Source organism: Ovis aries, chromosome 2 (assembly GCF_016772045.2).
Source record: "Ovis aries strain OAR_USU_Benz2616 breed Rambouillet chromosome 2, ARS-UI_Ramb_v3.0, whole genome shotgun sequence".
Classification (NCBI taxonomy): Eukaryota; Metazoa; Chordata; class Mammalia; order Artiodactyla; family Bovidae; genus Ovis; species Ovis aries.
In genome coordinates this window covers 139,414,216-139,429,514 of record NC_056055.1, presented here as the reverse complement: position 1 = coordinate 139,429,514, position 15,299 = coordinate 139,414,216, and the positions used below count along the sequence as shown (strand labels likewise).

Here is a 15,299-nt window from a genome sequence, read left to right as displayed (position 1 = left end):
AGTGAGCAGAAGGTAAAATAGTCCTTTGGGTCTGGAAACTAACATCCCTTTAAATTGTGATTAATGCTGCTACATGTGAGGCTGGTTGAACTGGAAACATTAGCAGGAAATGGAAGGGTGAGAGGAAACGGAGAGCTGTATCACCTAAGGCCAGAGAACTATTAAATATCTCCTTACAACACTCCTTGTATTGAATCCAACAAACCATTTGATCTTCCTTTTAAGTTTATCAAATGGTTTAATCTTCTAAATGAATTTGACAACAGTTAGTCCTTCAGCATGACTGCTGTAAATAATGAGAAAACATTTACAGAAGCACTTTTTAAAATGTTCTTTTTCAGTGTCAGCATAGGAGGAGAAAAAATGATTTTGTATGTTCATTGGTTTGTTGGTTAGAAAGAATTTAGTGTTAAAATGTATCAGTGAATCATTTGCTCAGAAGAAATTACTCAAAGATAAATGAAATTGCACTAAGTAATTGGTCTGTTTTTTTAAAAAGCAAAGAAAAATTTTAGGGTGCTTAAATAGAATTTAAAGAACCCTCTCTGGCTTCCTAATAAAGAGTAAAGAATGCAAGCAGTTAGTGGAACTACCCTCAAAAAACAACCCGTGGTACCCATTAGCAAATCTATGCCTAATGTTCTTAAAGATATGTTCTTTGCTGATGAGCACATGTATCCAAGTTTTTTAGTTCTTATCGACAACATTAGTGGCAACTGTTGTTACTGTCTTAAGGGCTGCAGTAGATTTCTGCTTGGTATAAAACAGTACCTTATATTTATAAAATGCTTTTCAATTTATGTCATTTTCACAGTTGTTCCCTTGATATTTAAGAGCTCTTTGTGTTAGGTGTAATGAGCAGTATTATTCCCAGTTTAAAGGTGGGAAAACTGAGACTCTTTGTGAGGTTGTCTGCTTGAGGCCTTATAGGAAAAGGCATAATTGCTATGGGAAACAGGCCTTCTGACTCCTAATCCAATTCACCTTTACTTCTGTTGTGGCATAAAAAAGAGAGCTGGCCAAAGACTAAAACAAAGTACATGGGAATTATATTAAAATTCAAATCCTCAACATTGAGCCCTGGATAATAATAGTCTTAGTCTGTTTCTTTTTCCATTTGACAAATGTATTTTTCTTGACAGGTTTCCAGCCTTCTAGGTATGATAAAGCACTGAAAATTTTTTCTGTCTACACTGATGTTCAATTATAGATAATACATGCCAATTTTCTTCCTCCATCAAACAAAGCACCATTTTTAGAAAGATATCACCTGAAATATTTTGGAAATATAGTAGGAAGGTATTTGGGGTTAATCCTAGTTATTGATGCTTTCTTTTGATTCCAATTTTGCAGCAGTACGGATAGAAATATTCACTAGAAAAAAAATATCCTAGTGATTTAGATAGTGTGAGACATGCTCATACCTACAGTTTTTGGTAAAGTACAGCCTGTGAGCCATGTCTGACCTGTGTCCCATTTTTGTACACTCTATGAACTAAGAAGGATTTTTATATTTTTTAACAGTTGGGGAAAAAAATCAAAAGAAGAGTATGATATGTGAAAATGATATGCATTCCTAAATAAATTTTTGCGAAAACACAACCACATTCATTTGCCTTTGTGTTATCTGAGCTGCTTTTGCAGAGTTGAGTAGTTGTGACAGAGCCTTAAGCTCACAAAGCCTAAGATATTTGCTGTCTGACTCTCTATAAAGAAGTTTGCCAGCCCTGGTCTAGCATCGTCATTTGCTTGCTGCTGGATTATGACAGGCTTTTCTTGTAGGTGTCTCAGCTCAACTCACCAGTACACGTCTACGGAGAAACACATCTGTTGGCACCCCATTCTGGATGGCCCCCGAGGTGAGCAGAGGGCATCTATTTCTGTGTATTTATTGAAAGCCTTGGTACTATGCCTTTTTTATGGGAAAGTCACACATTTCACGAAACTTTCAGCAAGAAGAAAATCCTTTATCCTCACTGAACTGTGAGACTTCTGATTTGGTGAGTGAGAGTGATGACATTTAATCTCAGGACTAGGTGACAGAGGCCCATAGAATACCTTCAGGCAGTTAGGAAAAAGGTGCCCCCTCCAGAAGATGCCATGTTCCCTGAGCATCATGGCTTGGCAAGGTCATCCCACCATTGTGTAAATTAGAAGAGGTCACCTTCCCTGGATAGAGGAAGACCCAGTGACACACGGCTCAGTGAAGAGACAGATTTCAGTTCCAGGTGGCCTACAGAACAATATGCCATAATCCTAGCTTTTTTTTTTTTAATACTGGATATATAACAACTTTATATATATATATATATACATATACATATATATATATATATATATATATATATATATATATATATATATATACCTTTTCTGCATCTCTAGTAAAACCTGGGATTTGGGTCTAATTTTTAGTTCTGGTATCACCACAAAATCCTCTGTGAAATGACACATATTAAAGTTTGCAGAATTTCCAGGCTAGATACCAACAGACCCTGAAGCACAGCTACAGCTTTGCTTGTCAGGTCAGCACTGAATTCCACAGCGCTCTGGCCTGGGATCAAGCAAATGGGCTCTTTTAATAAGAGGACTTGTGTAGTCATCTCCTTAGAGATGGGGGGAGGGAAATGTATTATGAAAAACTACAAAGCCAGCAACATTCAAATGAACAGTTTTCATTTAATGAGACAAATGACATTGTCTTGCGAAACTCAGTTGTCCTTTGCAGTGTGAATCCATTTCAGAGCATGACAGCATGGATTATTTTGAGTTACTTAGTCATTCTTATTACCACATACCGTGTGGTGATCCGGTTCTCCCACCACTTTACTCTGTCTCAGCTGTGTGATCTCCTTGTTTAAATAGTGTCTCCTTTGGGCTCTAACCGGTACATCTCTGTTGACTTGATGCTAGCTTCATGATAAAAATAAATATGGGCATTGACATTGTGTGGCAAATGACCATCCAGATAATCTGGAACATGTTTTTTTACTGCAACTTCTCCCATTTCATTATTACATATAAAATTATCATTGAAACGAAGGCTGCTGCTGCTGCTGCTAAGTCACCTCCGTCGTGTCTGACTCTGTGCGACCCCATAGACGGCAGCCCACCAGGCTCCCCCATCCCTGGGATTCTCCAGGCAAGAATACTGGAGTGGGTTGCCATTTCCTTCTCCAATGAAACAAAGGCAAACCATAAAAATTTTCATAGGGTTCGCATGAACTCTACTTTGAGAAACACTGTAGGACAAAGTCAAGATTCCTTTGGATGAGGAATGAAACCACTCACATTCAAGCCTCTCTGCTGTCCAACCTCATCTCAGGTTACTTTCCCCCAATTTACTTGTTTTTAATGCCTCAGCAGTAGTGGAAAAACAAGTAATTCCCCAAGTCTGTCCTTATATATCATTCCTTTAAAACTTTCTATATGTTGTTACATCATCTGCAGTGGCCTTCAGAACTCTGCAACTTTCCTCCTCAATCTTCAAGTCTCTCTCAAATGCTGTTCCCCTAGGAAACCGTCCTTATCCTCGGCCAACACTGAGGCTCTTTTCCCCGAGTGTCCACTGCAGCCTTTACGCTCTCCATTAGCAAGATATGACCATTGTACTATAGTTCTTGACAAGCAGGTGTTCTAACTGAACTCTAAACTCTAGCAGGGACCTGGGATGCTCGGCTCTCAGCGTAGTGCTTGGTATAGAGTAGGGGCTCAATGTGCATCTGTTGAATGAATGAATATATTGGTTAAAAAGGAAAAGTCAAGGAGAAGATGAGTTTGGAGGGTAGACTGAGGAGGGCTTTACGACTATTGGTATTCACACATTGCTCTGTTGAGTTTGGTTAATTTATTATTAAAGGAAAGCATGACTGAGGTCACTCAGTTCTTATTTAGGGTGGCATAAGTCAGAAGATGGTGTTCCCATTCCAGTCTTCAGCAAGTCGGTGTTCTCAGAAACACAGAGCACAGAAAAGAGAAGGCTGCTCTCGGCTTTATCATTTCTCATGAAGTGTCCATGACTTTTAGGGTTCAGCTGGGTTGGAGAAAATAGGTGGAATGTTTCTACTAGGGGCAGTTTAGTGGCCCACGGTGAGCTTCTGTTGCCCAGAGTGCCTGGAACTGGTTCCCCGCTTATCAGGGAAAAGCTAGTGTTGCATCTTGCCTATCTAGTGGATAGATTGAGGAGTAGGCAGATTATGGTATACCTTGAGAGTGCCTCTCAGGAGCCAAGTGCCCAGTTTCTGAGTATGACTCAGAGGTTCTCTCAGAATGTGTGCTTGCATCCAAGACACTTCGGAACCAGGCTGCAGCTTCTGGGACTCAGTCCTACAACTGTCCTCATGTTTTTATTCCCCAGAGTCTTTTTGCTCCATGAGCCTCTACAAGAATGTCCATAGGAAGAATCTTACATTTGTCAGTTCCATTCAACAAACTAAAAAAAAGTTATTTTATTGAAGTATAGTTGACTAACAGTGTTGTATTAATTTCAGTAGTGATTCAGTTATACATATTTATATTCTTTTCTATTATGGTTTATTACAGGATACTGATTATAGCTTTCTGTGCTATACACTAGGTCCTTGTTATTTGTCTATTCTATATAAAATAGTTTGCATGTTAACCCCAAACTCCCAGTCCATCCTCCCCTACCCACTCAGCCCCTTGGCAACCCTAAGTCTGTTCTCTTTATCTGTGAATCTGTTTCTATTTGGGTGATAAGTTCATTAATATCTTATTTTAGATTTCACATATAAGTGATATCATGTGGTATTAGTCTTTCTCCTTCTGATTTACTTCACTTAATATGATAATCTCTAGTTCCATCCATGTTTCTGCAAATGACATTATTTCATTCTTTTTTTTTTTATGGCTGAGTAGTTTTCCTTTTGGGCTTCTCTGATAGTTCAGTTGTAAAGAATCCACCTGCAATGCAGGAGACCCCAGTTCAATTCCTGGGTCGGGAAGATCCGGTGGAGAAGGGATAGAAGGGATAGAAGAATACTCCAGTATTCTTGGACTTCCCTTGTGGCTCAGCTGTAAAGAATCTGCCTGCAATACGGGAGATCTGGGTTTGATCCCTTGGTTGGGAAGATCCCCTGGAGAAGGGAAAAGCTGCCCTCTCTAGTATTCTAGCCTGGAGAATTCCATGGACTGTATAGTCCGTGGGGTCGCAAAGAGTCAGACAGGACTGAGCGACTTTCACTAGTGTTCCTTTCAACAAACTTATACTGTCCTTCTGTGAGGCCAGGGTTTGGGTCAAGAGGAGTCCTTGAAAGGATAATCAGTAATGGTTCAAATGGATATTGTCTTTATATGATGGCCTGCAGAGTATATTGACCTTAACATGCTTTCATTTCTGCTTATGCAAATAAGTGGTATTTAGATTAAATATGGGAGAAGGCAATGGCACTCCGCTCCAGTACTCTTGCCTGGAAAATCCCATGGGCGGAGGAGCCTGGTAGGCTGCAGTCCATGGGGTCGCTAAGAGTCAGACACGACTGAGTGACTTCACTTTCAGTTTTCACTTTAAGGCATTGGAGAAGGAAATGGCAACCCACTCCAGTGTTCTTGCCTGGAGAATCCCAGGGACACGGGAGCCTGGTGGGCTGCCATATATGGGGTCGCACAGAGTCGGACACGACTGAAGCGACTTAGCAGCAGCAGCAGCCAGTGTTCTTGCCTGGAGAATCGCAGGGACGGGGGAGCCTGGTGGGCTGCCATATATGGGGTCGCACAGAGTCGGACACGACTGAAGCGACTTAGCAGCAGCAGCAGATTAACTCTGACAGCAGTGCACGTAATGCCAATGCCGGTGGAATAAAACCACGGCATGCCACAGTGCCTGTCCTTTGAAAACACAGTTGAAAGACCCTTGATCCTATTTTACTTTTTATAATTTATTTAATTTTTGGCTGTGCTGGGCCTTCATTGCTGCTTGGGTTTTTCTCTAGTTGCAGTGAGCAGGAGTTACTCTCTAGTTGTGTTGTGCAGGCTTCTTACGGCGGCTTCTCTTGCTGTGAAGCACTGGTTCCAGGTCATGTGGGCTTCAGTAGTTGCAGCATGTGAGCTTAACAGTTGTGGCCCGTGGGCTCTAGAGTAGTTATGATGCATTGGCTTAGCTGCTGCTCAACATGTGGGATCTTCCTGGATCAAGGATTGAACTTGTATCTCCAGCATTGGCAGGCAGATTCTGTACTAGCGAGTCACCAGGGAAGCCCCTGTTTTATTTTTCAGAAATTGAACCAAATTATTTTTTTCCCTTTTGCATTTGCATTTTGATTTCACCAGCCTGAGAAACTCCAACATCTATAATAATTCAAATAGGCTACAGGCTTCAAACCAGGTAGCTGATGAAATGTGACCAGACCACCGTCAAGTGTTGACTTGCAGTCCAAACAGCAGTTCACCAGGGCAGCTTGAAGCTGCAACACGAATTATCATATTCACAACACTCTCCACTTACTTTCTCTTGCTACCTCAGGTAGACACTAGGAAGGTTGAAAGATGCTGAGTGAAGGTGGTATCAACTCAGCCATGAAAAATTCTAGGGGGTGCCCTTAGTGTTATAATACTTTGAAACAGTGCTGCTGGGGAATTATTGGCTGGCATAGTAAGAGTTATTCTAGAAGTCAATATCAGTAGAGTTTTTTTTTCTTTTTTTTTTTTTTAAACAAACTGAGCATGTCAGTAGCATACTGTGACTCAGGAAGATGATTTTAAATGGGAAAGAAAGATGCTCAACATTAGAAACCAAGAGTCGGGCTCGACTGAGCGACTGAACTGAACTGAATCACATTGCATTCTCCCTGAGTATTCGCTTTCACGTGGCCATCCTGTTATAAGGACACCAGTAATACTGGATTAGGGACCCATTCTGCTCCAGTATGACCTCACTTTAACCAATTACACCTGCAGCAACCCTATTTCCAAGTAATTTCACATTCTGAGGTACTGGGAGCTAGCACCTTAACCTATCTTTCTTGGACGACACAATTCAACCTATAACAACTCTCCAAAATGCTTAACACTCCTCCTCTGTAGTAAATAACTCAGATTTCTAAGGTAATCAGCCAGTCATCTTGAATCTACAGATCCTCATGTTACAGGTGGTAGGTTAGTTAGCTCAGCTTTGCCTGTCTGCACACATGCACACACACACACACACACACACACACACACACACACACACCCCTCTCTCTCTCAGCCTTAGGTGTTTGAGGCAAACAGTTTTTTTGTATGTGCTAGAATGTACCACATGTTCTTCTGGATATACATAACAAACTGCCTTCTCACACGGAGCCTCAACACCTTGAGGATTCTGTGCTATTCTACCTGCTCTCTGGTCAGGTATTTTGGGATTATCTCCGAGATGCTTGGTGTAGGTCACTTCCCTCAACCTAACTAACAGTGAGCCTCTGATCTCCCTCCTTGCCTGTGACTGTGGCTTGTATCATATATATATATATACATATATATATATAAAACATCGGTAAAGCGAGAACTGCATTAACTCACACGATCCTCCCTTTACCCATGTTTATTGCCTCTTTTCTCTGTCACTGTCTCCTGATGGCCAGTTTCTTAAAATAATATGAACAGTAACATCCCACATCTGCATAGAACTTTTATAAATATTGTTTGTAAGCCCTCGCTCCCTGTGACGATGCCAGTTAGTTAGTCATGATGACATTGACTTTATAGAGAAGGAGTCTAAGGCTCTGCCAGGCTAAGTGCTCAGGAACACTGGGTGGGTAGGTGGGTAACATTAACTGGAATCTTTGTGTTGTGACTCAGTGAACTCAGGCACTTCCAATACAACCCATGCCCACTTCAGTATTGGATTGCTTGGCTAGTGTTTGCACTGAACATCTGCCAGATAATATCCTGCTTCATAGCAGAAAGGGACACAAGCCTGATTTATGTTTATTTATGGTGATGGCAGGGATGTAGGACTAGTTAATCCTTAATCTATCTTTTGTACCATCACAGGTAGTGAAGAATTAAACTATTTATAAATGATAGAAAACCAAAGAAAGTGACCAGGATCATCATTATTGTTTTTATTGAGGATATTTGTAGACTCTGTTAAACTAATGCCTTACAGTTAGCTGGGAAGCACTGGTGGGACCATGCTGATTGTTAAAATACTGAAATACTTTTGTCCTAGATGGTAAGTGGCTGCCATCCAGAACCTCTAGAGTACTCTTTGGCCACCAGAAGTGTCTGTCTTTTTCCCTGGACACCCAGATTTCCTAACAGCCCAGCGTATCCAGGGGATAATGACTAGGAAGTAGGGTGTCTTAAGAACCAGCTTCAGAGCCATGTGTAGCTGACCGGCAGATGGTTTGGATATTTCACCTGCTCAGCAAGCATACAGTGGGAAGAACGCTTGCAGTTACTGAGGATGTACCCGTAAATGCACTGGGGCTAGGGTGGGTGCTTTTTTAATATGTTGTTTTATTTCATTCTCACAATGGCCCTCTGGAGTAGATACTGTTTTCTTCATTTTACCACTAAGGAAAGTGAGGCTCAAAGAGATGTAGGAGATACTGTGTCCAGATTCACGTATCTGGTAATTACTGGAGCTCTTGGACTTTTCAGAGAGCATGGGAATCCAGGTTCCATTTTACAGGTGAGGAAACTAAGGCAGGGAGAAGATACTCTTTGAGCTAGTTCAGACTATATTTGGCCCCAGAATTCAGGTCTCCTAGTCCACTGGCCTGGAGAAGGCAATGGCACCCCACTCCAGTACTCTTGCCTGGAAAGTCCCATGGACGGAGGAGCCTGGTGGGCTGCAGTCCATTGGGTCACAAAGAGTCAGACATGACTGAGCGACTTCACTTTCACTTTTCACTTTCATGCATTGGAGAAGGAAATGGCAACCCACTCCAGTGTTCTTGCCTGGAGAATCCCAGGGACAGGGGAGCCTGGTGGGCTGCCGTCTCTGGGGTCGCACAAAGTCAGACACGACTGAAGCGACTTAGCAGCAGCAGCAGCAGTCCATTGGCCTTGCGTTCTTCAGCTTCAGAGTTTTCATATGGGACATATGGTCGGGAAAATGTGTGCTGAGCCGGCTCCTATGTCAAAGCCGTGCAGAGACGGAGGGGTGGTAGAAGAACACTCTGAAACTGGAGTGTGAGCCACATCATTTTAAAAGACTCACATGAAGGACCTATCACCTGTAATTTATAGGTTGATTACACTTTTCCCTCTCACCAGTGAGAGAAGTAGCCTATAGATTAAGCATCCAGTTTACTTGGCATCTTGCTAAAACAGCCAAAAGTCTGTTTCTGTATTAGAAAGCAGAGTTGTAGATGAAATAAACATTTGCTTCTTTTTAGAAATTTTTTTTTTTCATTTTTACTTCCATCTGCTGGTTGTTGCAAACAAGAGCTAATCAGCTGAGCAGAGAAACAGATGTGCTGTGACGGCTCCCAAAATGGGTCTCTCTCTGCCTGGCAAAGGGTCGTTGGTAGGGGAAGGTTGCCATAACAACCAGCTTACACCAATGCAGAAATATCACAAGCTTTTTGCAACCACTCTTGCCTTCATTAATTATGCCATTCCTAGCTAAACGACACAATAATGCTATTTCCTTTGGCACTGCCAGGAATAGAGATGACGAATGAGATGTTTTGTGCTGATGGGCTGAGAAAGTCATAAACCACTACAGAGCTGAAATATTATTGTTGTCATTATTGCCATTTTGTTCCCTAAGCTCTAGCTAATGGGTTTGGCACCCAATAAGAATTAATAGCATTTGTTGAGTGCTTACTATGTGCCAGGCACTAAATGCTTTGTATGAATTAATTCATTTGTAATCCTTACAACAACCCCCTGAAATTACTGCTATTACTGGCTCAGTGTTTTAGAGAAAGTAAATAAGTCACAGAAAGGTCTTGTCCTTGAACAGCTGTTAAGTGATGACACCAGGATTTAAACTCAGATATTTAGCTCCCAAATCCCTGCTGTTAACCACTATACTAGAGCAAACTGTTTATGACTACCAGTATACCAGATAAGATGAATATCTTTTTTTCCAAGTTAAAAATTATTTTAGATAAGAATTATACTTTCTAATATGTTGAGGAAAATGCAATATTTCAACATGACACTAGAAACCAGTGTAATTAATGCCTCAGAGGAGGATCTGGAAAAGTAAAATAGCGAAGTTCTTCAGAATAGAATTTAGGAGATTTAGATTTTAGTTATATCCCTGCCACTCATTTTTAAAAAGTGAATGTGGTTCAGTTACTTTAATATGGCTTCATTTTTGGTAGAAAAGATAAGAGTACAAATTTTGGAGTCATAGACCTGCGAGCAAATAGTAGGTACTGAAAGGTTGTTGTTGAATTACAACGCCAGGATTCTTGGCCCCCGGAGAAGAATTCAGTCTGGGGCCAGAGATGAGGCTTGATCGCTCAGAGCTTTTGTGTAACAAAGTTTTATTAAAGTATAAAGGAGATAGAGAAAGCTTCTGACATAGGCATCAGAAGAGGGCAGAAAGAGTACCCCCCTGCTAGTCTTTAGCTGGATGTTATATAGTCACCAGCAGTCTGTTAATGAAAGAAAGGAATGTCTCAAAACTAGAATGGCACCAGGCCCCTCACCCATAGGATGTATTTTGGGATAATCTTGGCTCCAAATGGTTCATCTTGGGCCATAAAAGGATTAACTTGAATCTTGAAGAAGGGCAGAGCACCATACAAATAGTGTTATTTACATAGATTAGAGGAACAATATCGGAGTATAACAGACTGGTTTATCAAGTAGGTTCCAAGCCCAAAAGGCGGAACCGACTTGAAGACAGAGTTTGGGGTAAATGCATAGTACATTAGCATAGCTTAAGAGAAACATTTCCATAAGAAAAAGGCATTGGTTAACTTCAGATGAAACCAGGTGTAATGGCAACACAGAATTTTAAGAGAAACCTCCTTTTAAGTTTGTATAGAGAAGGAAAAAATATCGCTAGTTTGTTTCCTCCTGCCGATTAAGAGAGATAAAAAATGTCTGGCACTTGCAGGCTATTTCCTCCATTTGGAGACCCCTCAGTACCATGCTTACACACCTAATTATGGACCTCAGGCAAGTTATTGAATATTCTGATTAGAAAGATGGGAGAAGTTAAAAGAGGTAAAGTGAGAAGGGAAAAAAAGCAGCCTCAGAGGACAAAATGAAATGATGTCCTGAAAGTGCTTGCTGCCATACTCATCATACTGTGTGCTGTAAAAGTGGTGGGGCCTGTTGCCTGAACCCTGCCTTTCCTGCCCTGTTCTCAGCTCAAAGAGGACTGGCCTGGGTCGTCTCTGCCTCTGAGGTCCATTCTGTGTTTCAGAGAGCAGTTGATGGTTTCCGGGGGAAAGAGACTCTTCCCACTCTCACATTCCAAGCCCCTGGAGTTCCTGGAATAATGAGAGGGGATCTCTCCAGGCTCTCAGTAAGGGTGAAGTGATGACAATGGTGAGACCTTCAGGCTCCGATTTTACCCGACTCTGTTTTAAAAGGCTGGGGATTCTTGGGACCCCACCTGCCAATCACTTCACTGTGAGGAGGCTTTGGTTGCTCAGGTGATTCAAGTGAGGGATTTAGAACCTTGGATCCCTGACTGAAAGACCTGTGTGCCTTCCCCCACAACATTCATCGCTGAGATTCTGCAGCCGTTTGTGTTCCCTGATTCCCCCCAGGTCCCTGGGTCAGCCTGTGAGAAGCCAGGATTGCCTCCCTTCTCCTTCTGGGGCAGACCCTACCTGCATGCCCAGGGTGGTCCTGTCTTTGAGAGTCCTGGAGCACAACCCAAACACTTGGGGCTGTGGTGGGTGAAGGGTCACAGTGACTAATGCAGCCCCGGGTTTCACCCTCAGCTTCAGCCCCAGCTCTCCCCACAGCTGGAGCTCTGCAGGGTTGAGCCATATATCATCTGTCACTGTGGAGGTGGGGGGCTGGCCCCGGAGGTGGTGATGACTTGCTGATATCCTCCTCCCGGCAGATCTAAATATAGAACCCCATTTGAGGTCTGGGGGCCCCCAACCTGCCTCCTGCTCAGGGCTGAGTAAGAGGCATCAAAGTCATAGCCTCTGTGAGCATTTCGAATTCCCAGACTGTCCTCCCACCCCTCTCCGGGGAGGTGAGGAAAGTCAAGGCACCTGTTGTTTCCCCTTCTTCATCCACCAAAGATGAAGAACTGTCCCCTTGGGGGCAGAAGTGTTTGCTGAAGAAATGTCAGAGCCCGCCTCTGCTCCTGCTAAGCTCCAAGTCAAATCACCCGGCAGCTACCCTCTGGTTAGCGCCTCCGCTGCCCTGCCCCGGGAATAGGGGCTCAGCCTTAGGGGAGGGGAAGGGAGTTCACAGCTAGGCCAGTGCTGCCCTGCCTCCTCGCCACGATGGACCCTGAGCTATTGGAGGAAAGCAGAGGGAGGAGGGCAGTCAGCATTAGGAATGGGACCCAGGGGAGCCTGGGGTGGGCGTGAAGCCAGAGCAGGTGGAACTTGTATTCATGGTGCTCAGTTACGTCCCAGGTTTTTTCCATACCTTTTTTGGTTTTAAAAAGGTAAAGGAAATCACTCTTTGCTAGGACTGTGTGATATTCCCAAGGGTGCCCTGGTTCGCATGGTGATGTCAGTCTGGGAGAGGACATCACCCCGAGACCACGTGCAGGTAAAGGGGTGTGCCCCTGCGGGAACATTCAGGTGTTTTGTTGGATTTGCTTCCCTTCCAGTTCTTCAGATGTAGAGGAGAAACACCACCCGCATCCCCTCCCCCATTAGTTTCTTATTGTGGCTTTTGCTTCAGTTGTGTTACCTACTAGCTATATAACTTGGGGAGAGTTTCTTAACCCTTCTGAATCTGTTTCCTCCCCTAAGGTAAGAATACCTGACCTAAGAGCTATAAAAAGGATGAAGTTGTGGAACTCCTACTCTGGCAGACTCAGAGCACTGGCTGACAAAGGAAAGGCGCAGTGGAAGGACAAGTGAGGGCGTGGGGAGGAGGGAGGTAGCAGAAACTCCACCTGCTTAAGTGGGGGGAGCGCGGCATGCTCCGAGTATGGCAGTTACCGTGGCTGTGGCTTACGATGGGGCACGAAATCCCTTCGGCAGTGTCTCGGCATTCTGTGTGTTATAAGAATCCCTGGGAGATGCCTCACTCATGGAGAAGACGTGGACTGTGCTCCTGGTTTGGCTACAAACCAGCTCTGTGACTCAGCTATTCCCGAAGACCTCAGTTTCCTCCTCTGTCAAATAGGGGGATGGACTTAATGAACCCTAGGATCCCTTCCAGCATCCATCTCTAATTTGGGAAAAGCTGCTAGAGGAGGGCGGTGGGATTCTCCTGGGTCTCCAAGCACATGTATTTCTTCAGTCTTTGAGTACTAAGGACACATACACAAATTTGGGGTCACTGATTCTGCTTTCACAGGAGAATTCTGTGATACTGGTCCTGAGTCTGAGAGCAGGGCTTGCCAAACAGGTAAGTGTAAGTGATATGCTGTGCTTCCCTAGTGGCTCATTGGTAGTGAATTCACCTGTCAGTGCAGGAGATACAGGTTTGATTCCTGGGTCAGAAAGATGTCCTGGAGAAGGAAATGACAACCCACTCCAGTATCCTTGCCTGGGAAATCCCATGAACAGGGAAGCCTGGTGGGCTACAGTCCATAACAAAAAAACAACCACAAAAGTGATATGTTTCCAGGGCTTTGGGGAATTTCAGTACAAAAATTGGTGTTGTGTGCTGGCCTCAGACCCAGAACAGCCCCCCTCTGCCCTCCGCCAGCAATGGTGGGAAGTGGTGTGTACATGTGCTCTGTATCTTTTAAAGTTGAGCCTTGTTTTATTTTTCTAAAGGCATAAGCTGAGTGTTACAATCCTGGAAAAAGGCTTGTAGAACATCATATTTTAATTAGAGACCTTTCTCAGTTTTATGTGAACAGCATAATTTAAATTATTACTGGCAGTTTGTCAGTATACAGAATATAGATTCAGTTCTAGCCTTGAGTTTCATGAATGAACCAAAAAAAAGCACCACCCCATCAATTTCAGTTCTTCTGGTCCACATCCCTTTTGAAAAAAAAAAAAAAAAACCCTCAAATCTCAAATATATTCTCCCTTGAAGTTATATTTCATCCAAGGGAAGAGATTTCATGTGCTTATTCAGTATCTCAGCTTGTTACACTTTAAGATATTTGTACATAAAACTGATGAATAATATTTGCCACTGGAATATTTATAGCTGCAATTTACAATTCTAGGGAAATTCTATTTTAGAAATCTTTACGATCAGTAACACTTATTAATTATGCTGTGTGAATTATGTAAGCAAAATTAAGAATCCTATTTGCCTTCCTACTTCTCAGCCCATCTTATTTGCCAGTCTGTTGACTGTATTTTTGGGCTCAAGGTCAGCCAAGGATTAATAGCTTTAGGTCTATTTGCTTTGCCTCTTTTAAAGCTGAATTTAGCTCTTGAGATAACAGCATTTTGCCCGTGTACTTGACTGAAATTTTAATCTTGACCTTTGGTTATAATTTTGGATCACATAATCAATTCTAGTAAGATGAGAAATCAGAACATATAAAGCAAACCTAATTGCATCTTTAATGACATTTAAAAAATTAGTGGAAAAATAAAATAGTCTGAATAACAGATATTGTCTTTTAAGTTTTGTAAATCATTTTTTAAAAGAGCAAAACATATTTTTCCTTGTGGCGGATGGTGCTACTGTTATATTGTTTGCTTGAAAATATTGGTTAAAAATCACATTATTGAAAGAGATTTCAGCCCAGCAGCTCTTTGATTTTTCATTTGATAAATGGTTTAAGTTAAATAGTTTGGAGAAATCTAGGTTTTCTGAATGCAGGAGTTCATATGTTGACTATTTTTTATTCCCCTTATATCCAGTCTAATACAGATACTCTTCCCAGATAATGAAGACATTGAGATAAGGAGAGACTGTTCTCTCAGGTTATTATAGCTCAAGTCTTTCTGCAAAGATAGAGGGTAGGTCTCACCCCTGTTTAGGGAACTTTGCCCGTAAGCCCTACTCTTGGTCTAGGTGGAAATGAAACTGTAATCATGGGCATTCCATGGGACTGTGGTGCCCTGAGAGTATCAAAGTACTATGCCTTGTCTTGTGCTTACAACGGAAAGGGGTGTGGTTGAGAAGAGAACTCTTTTTAAACTTGAGTGACCCTAGTTTTACAACCAAGACATCACCTTTAACCTGTCACCTTGCTGATGAAGAATCCCCACAGCCAATACATACCCCTGAGGAAGTAACCACACCCTTTTGAAGATCAAGGCAAATTT

General features: G+C 42.5%; 1 protein-coding gene across 2 annotated transcripts in view; it reads left to right on the top strand.

Annotated features, from left to right (window-relative positions):
• MYO3B (myosin IIIB) overlaps nucleotides 1-15,299 on the top strand; it is a 447,193-nt gene that overhangs the window by 28,475 nt on the left and 403,419 nt on the right. For both annotated transcript variants that reach the window (XM_042242706.2, XM_060409776.1), the window contains exon 6: nucleotides 1,783-1,859. In XM_042242706.2, the coding sequence (XP_042098640.2) occupies nucleotides 1,783-1,859 (77 nt within the window). The remainder of the gene's footprint in view (nucleotides 1-1,782; nucleotides 1,860-15,299) is intronic.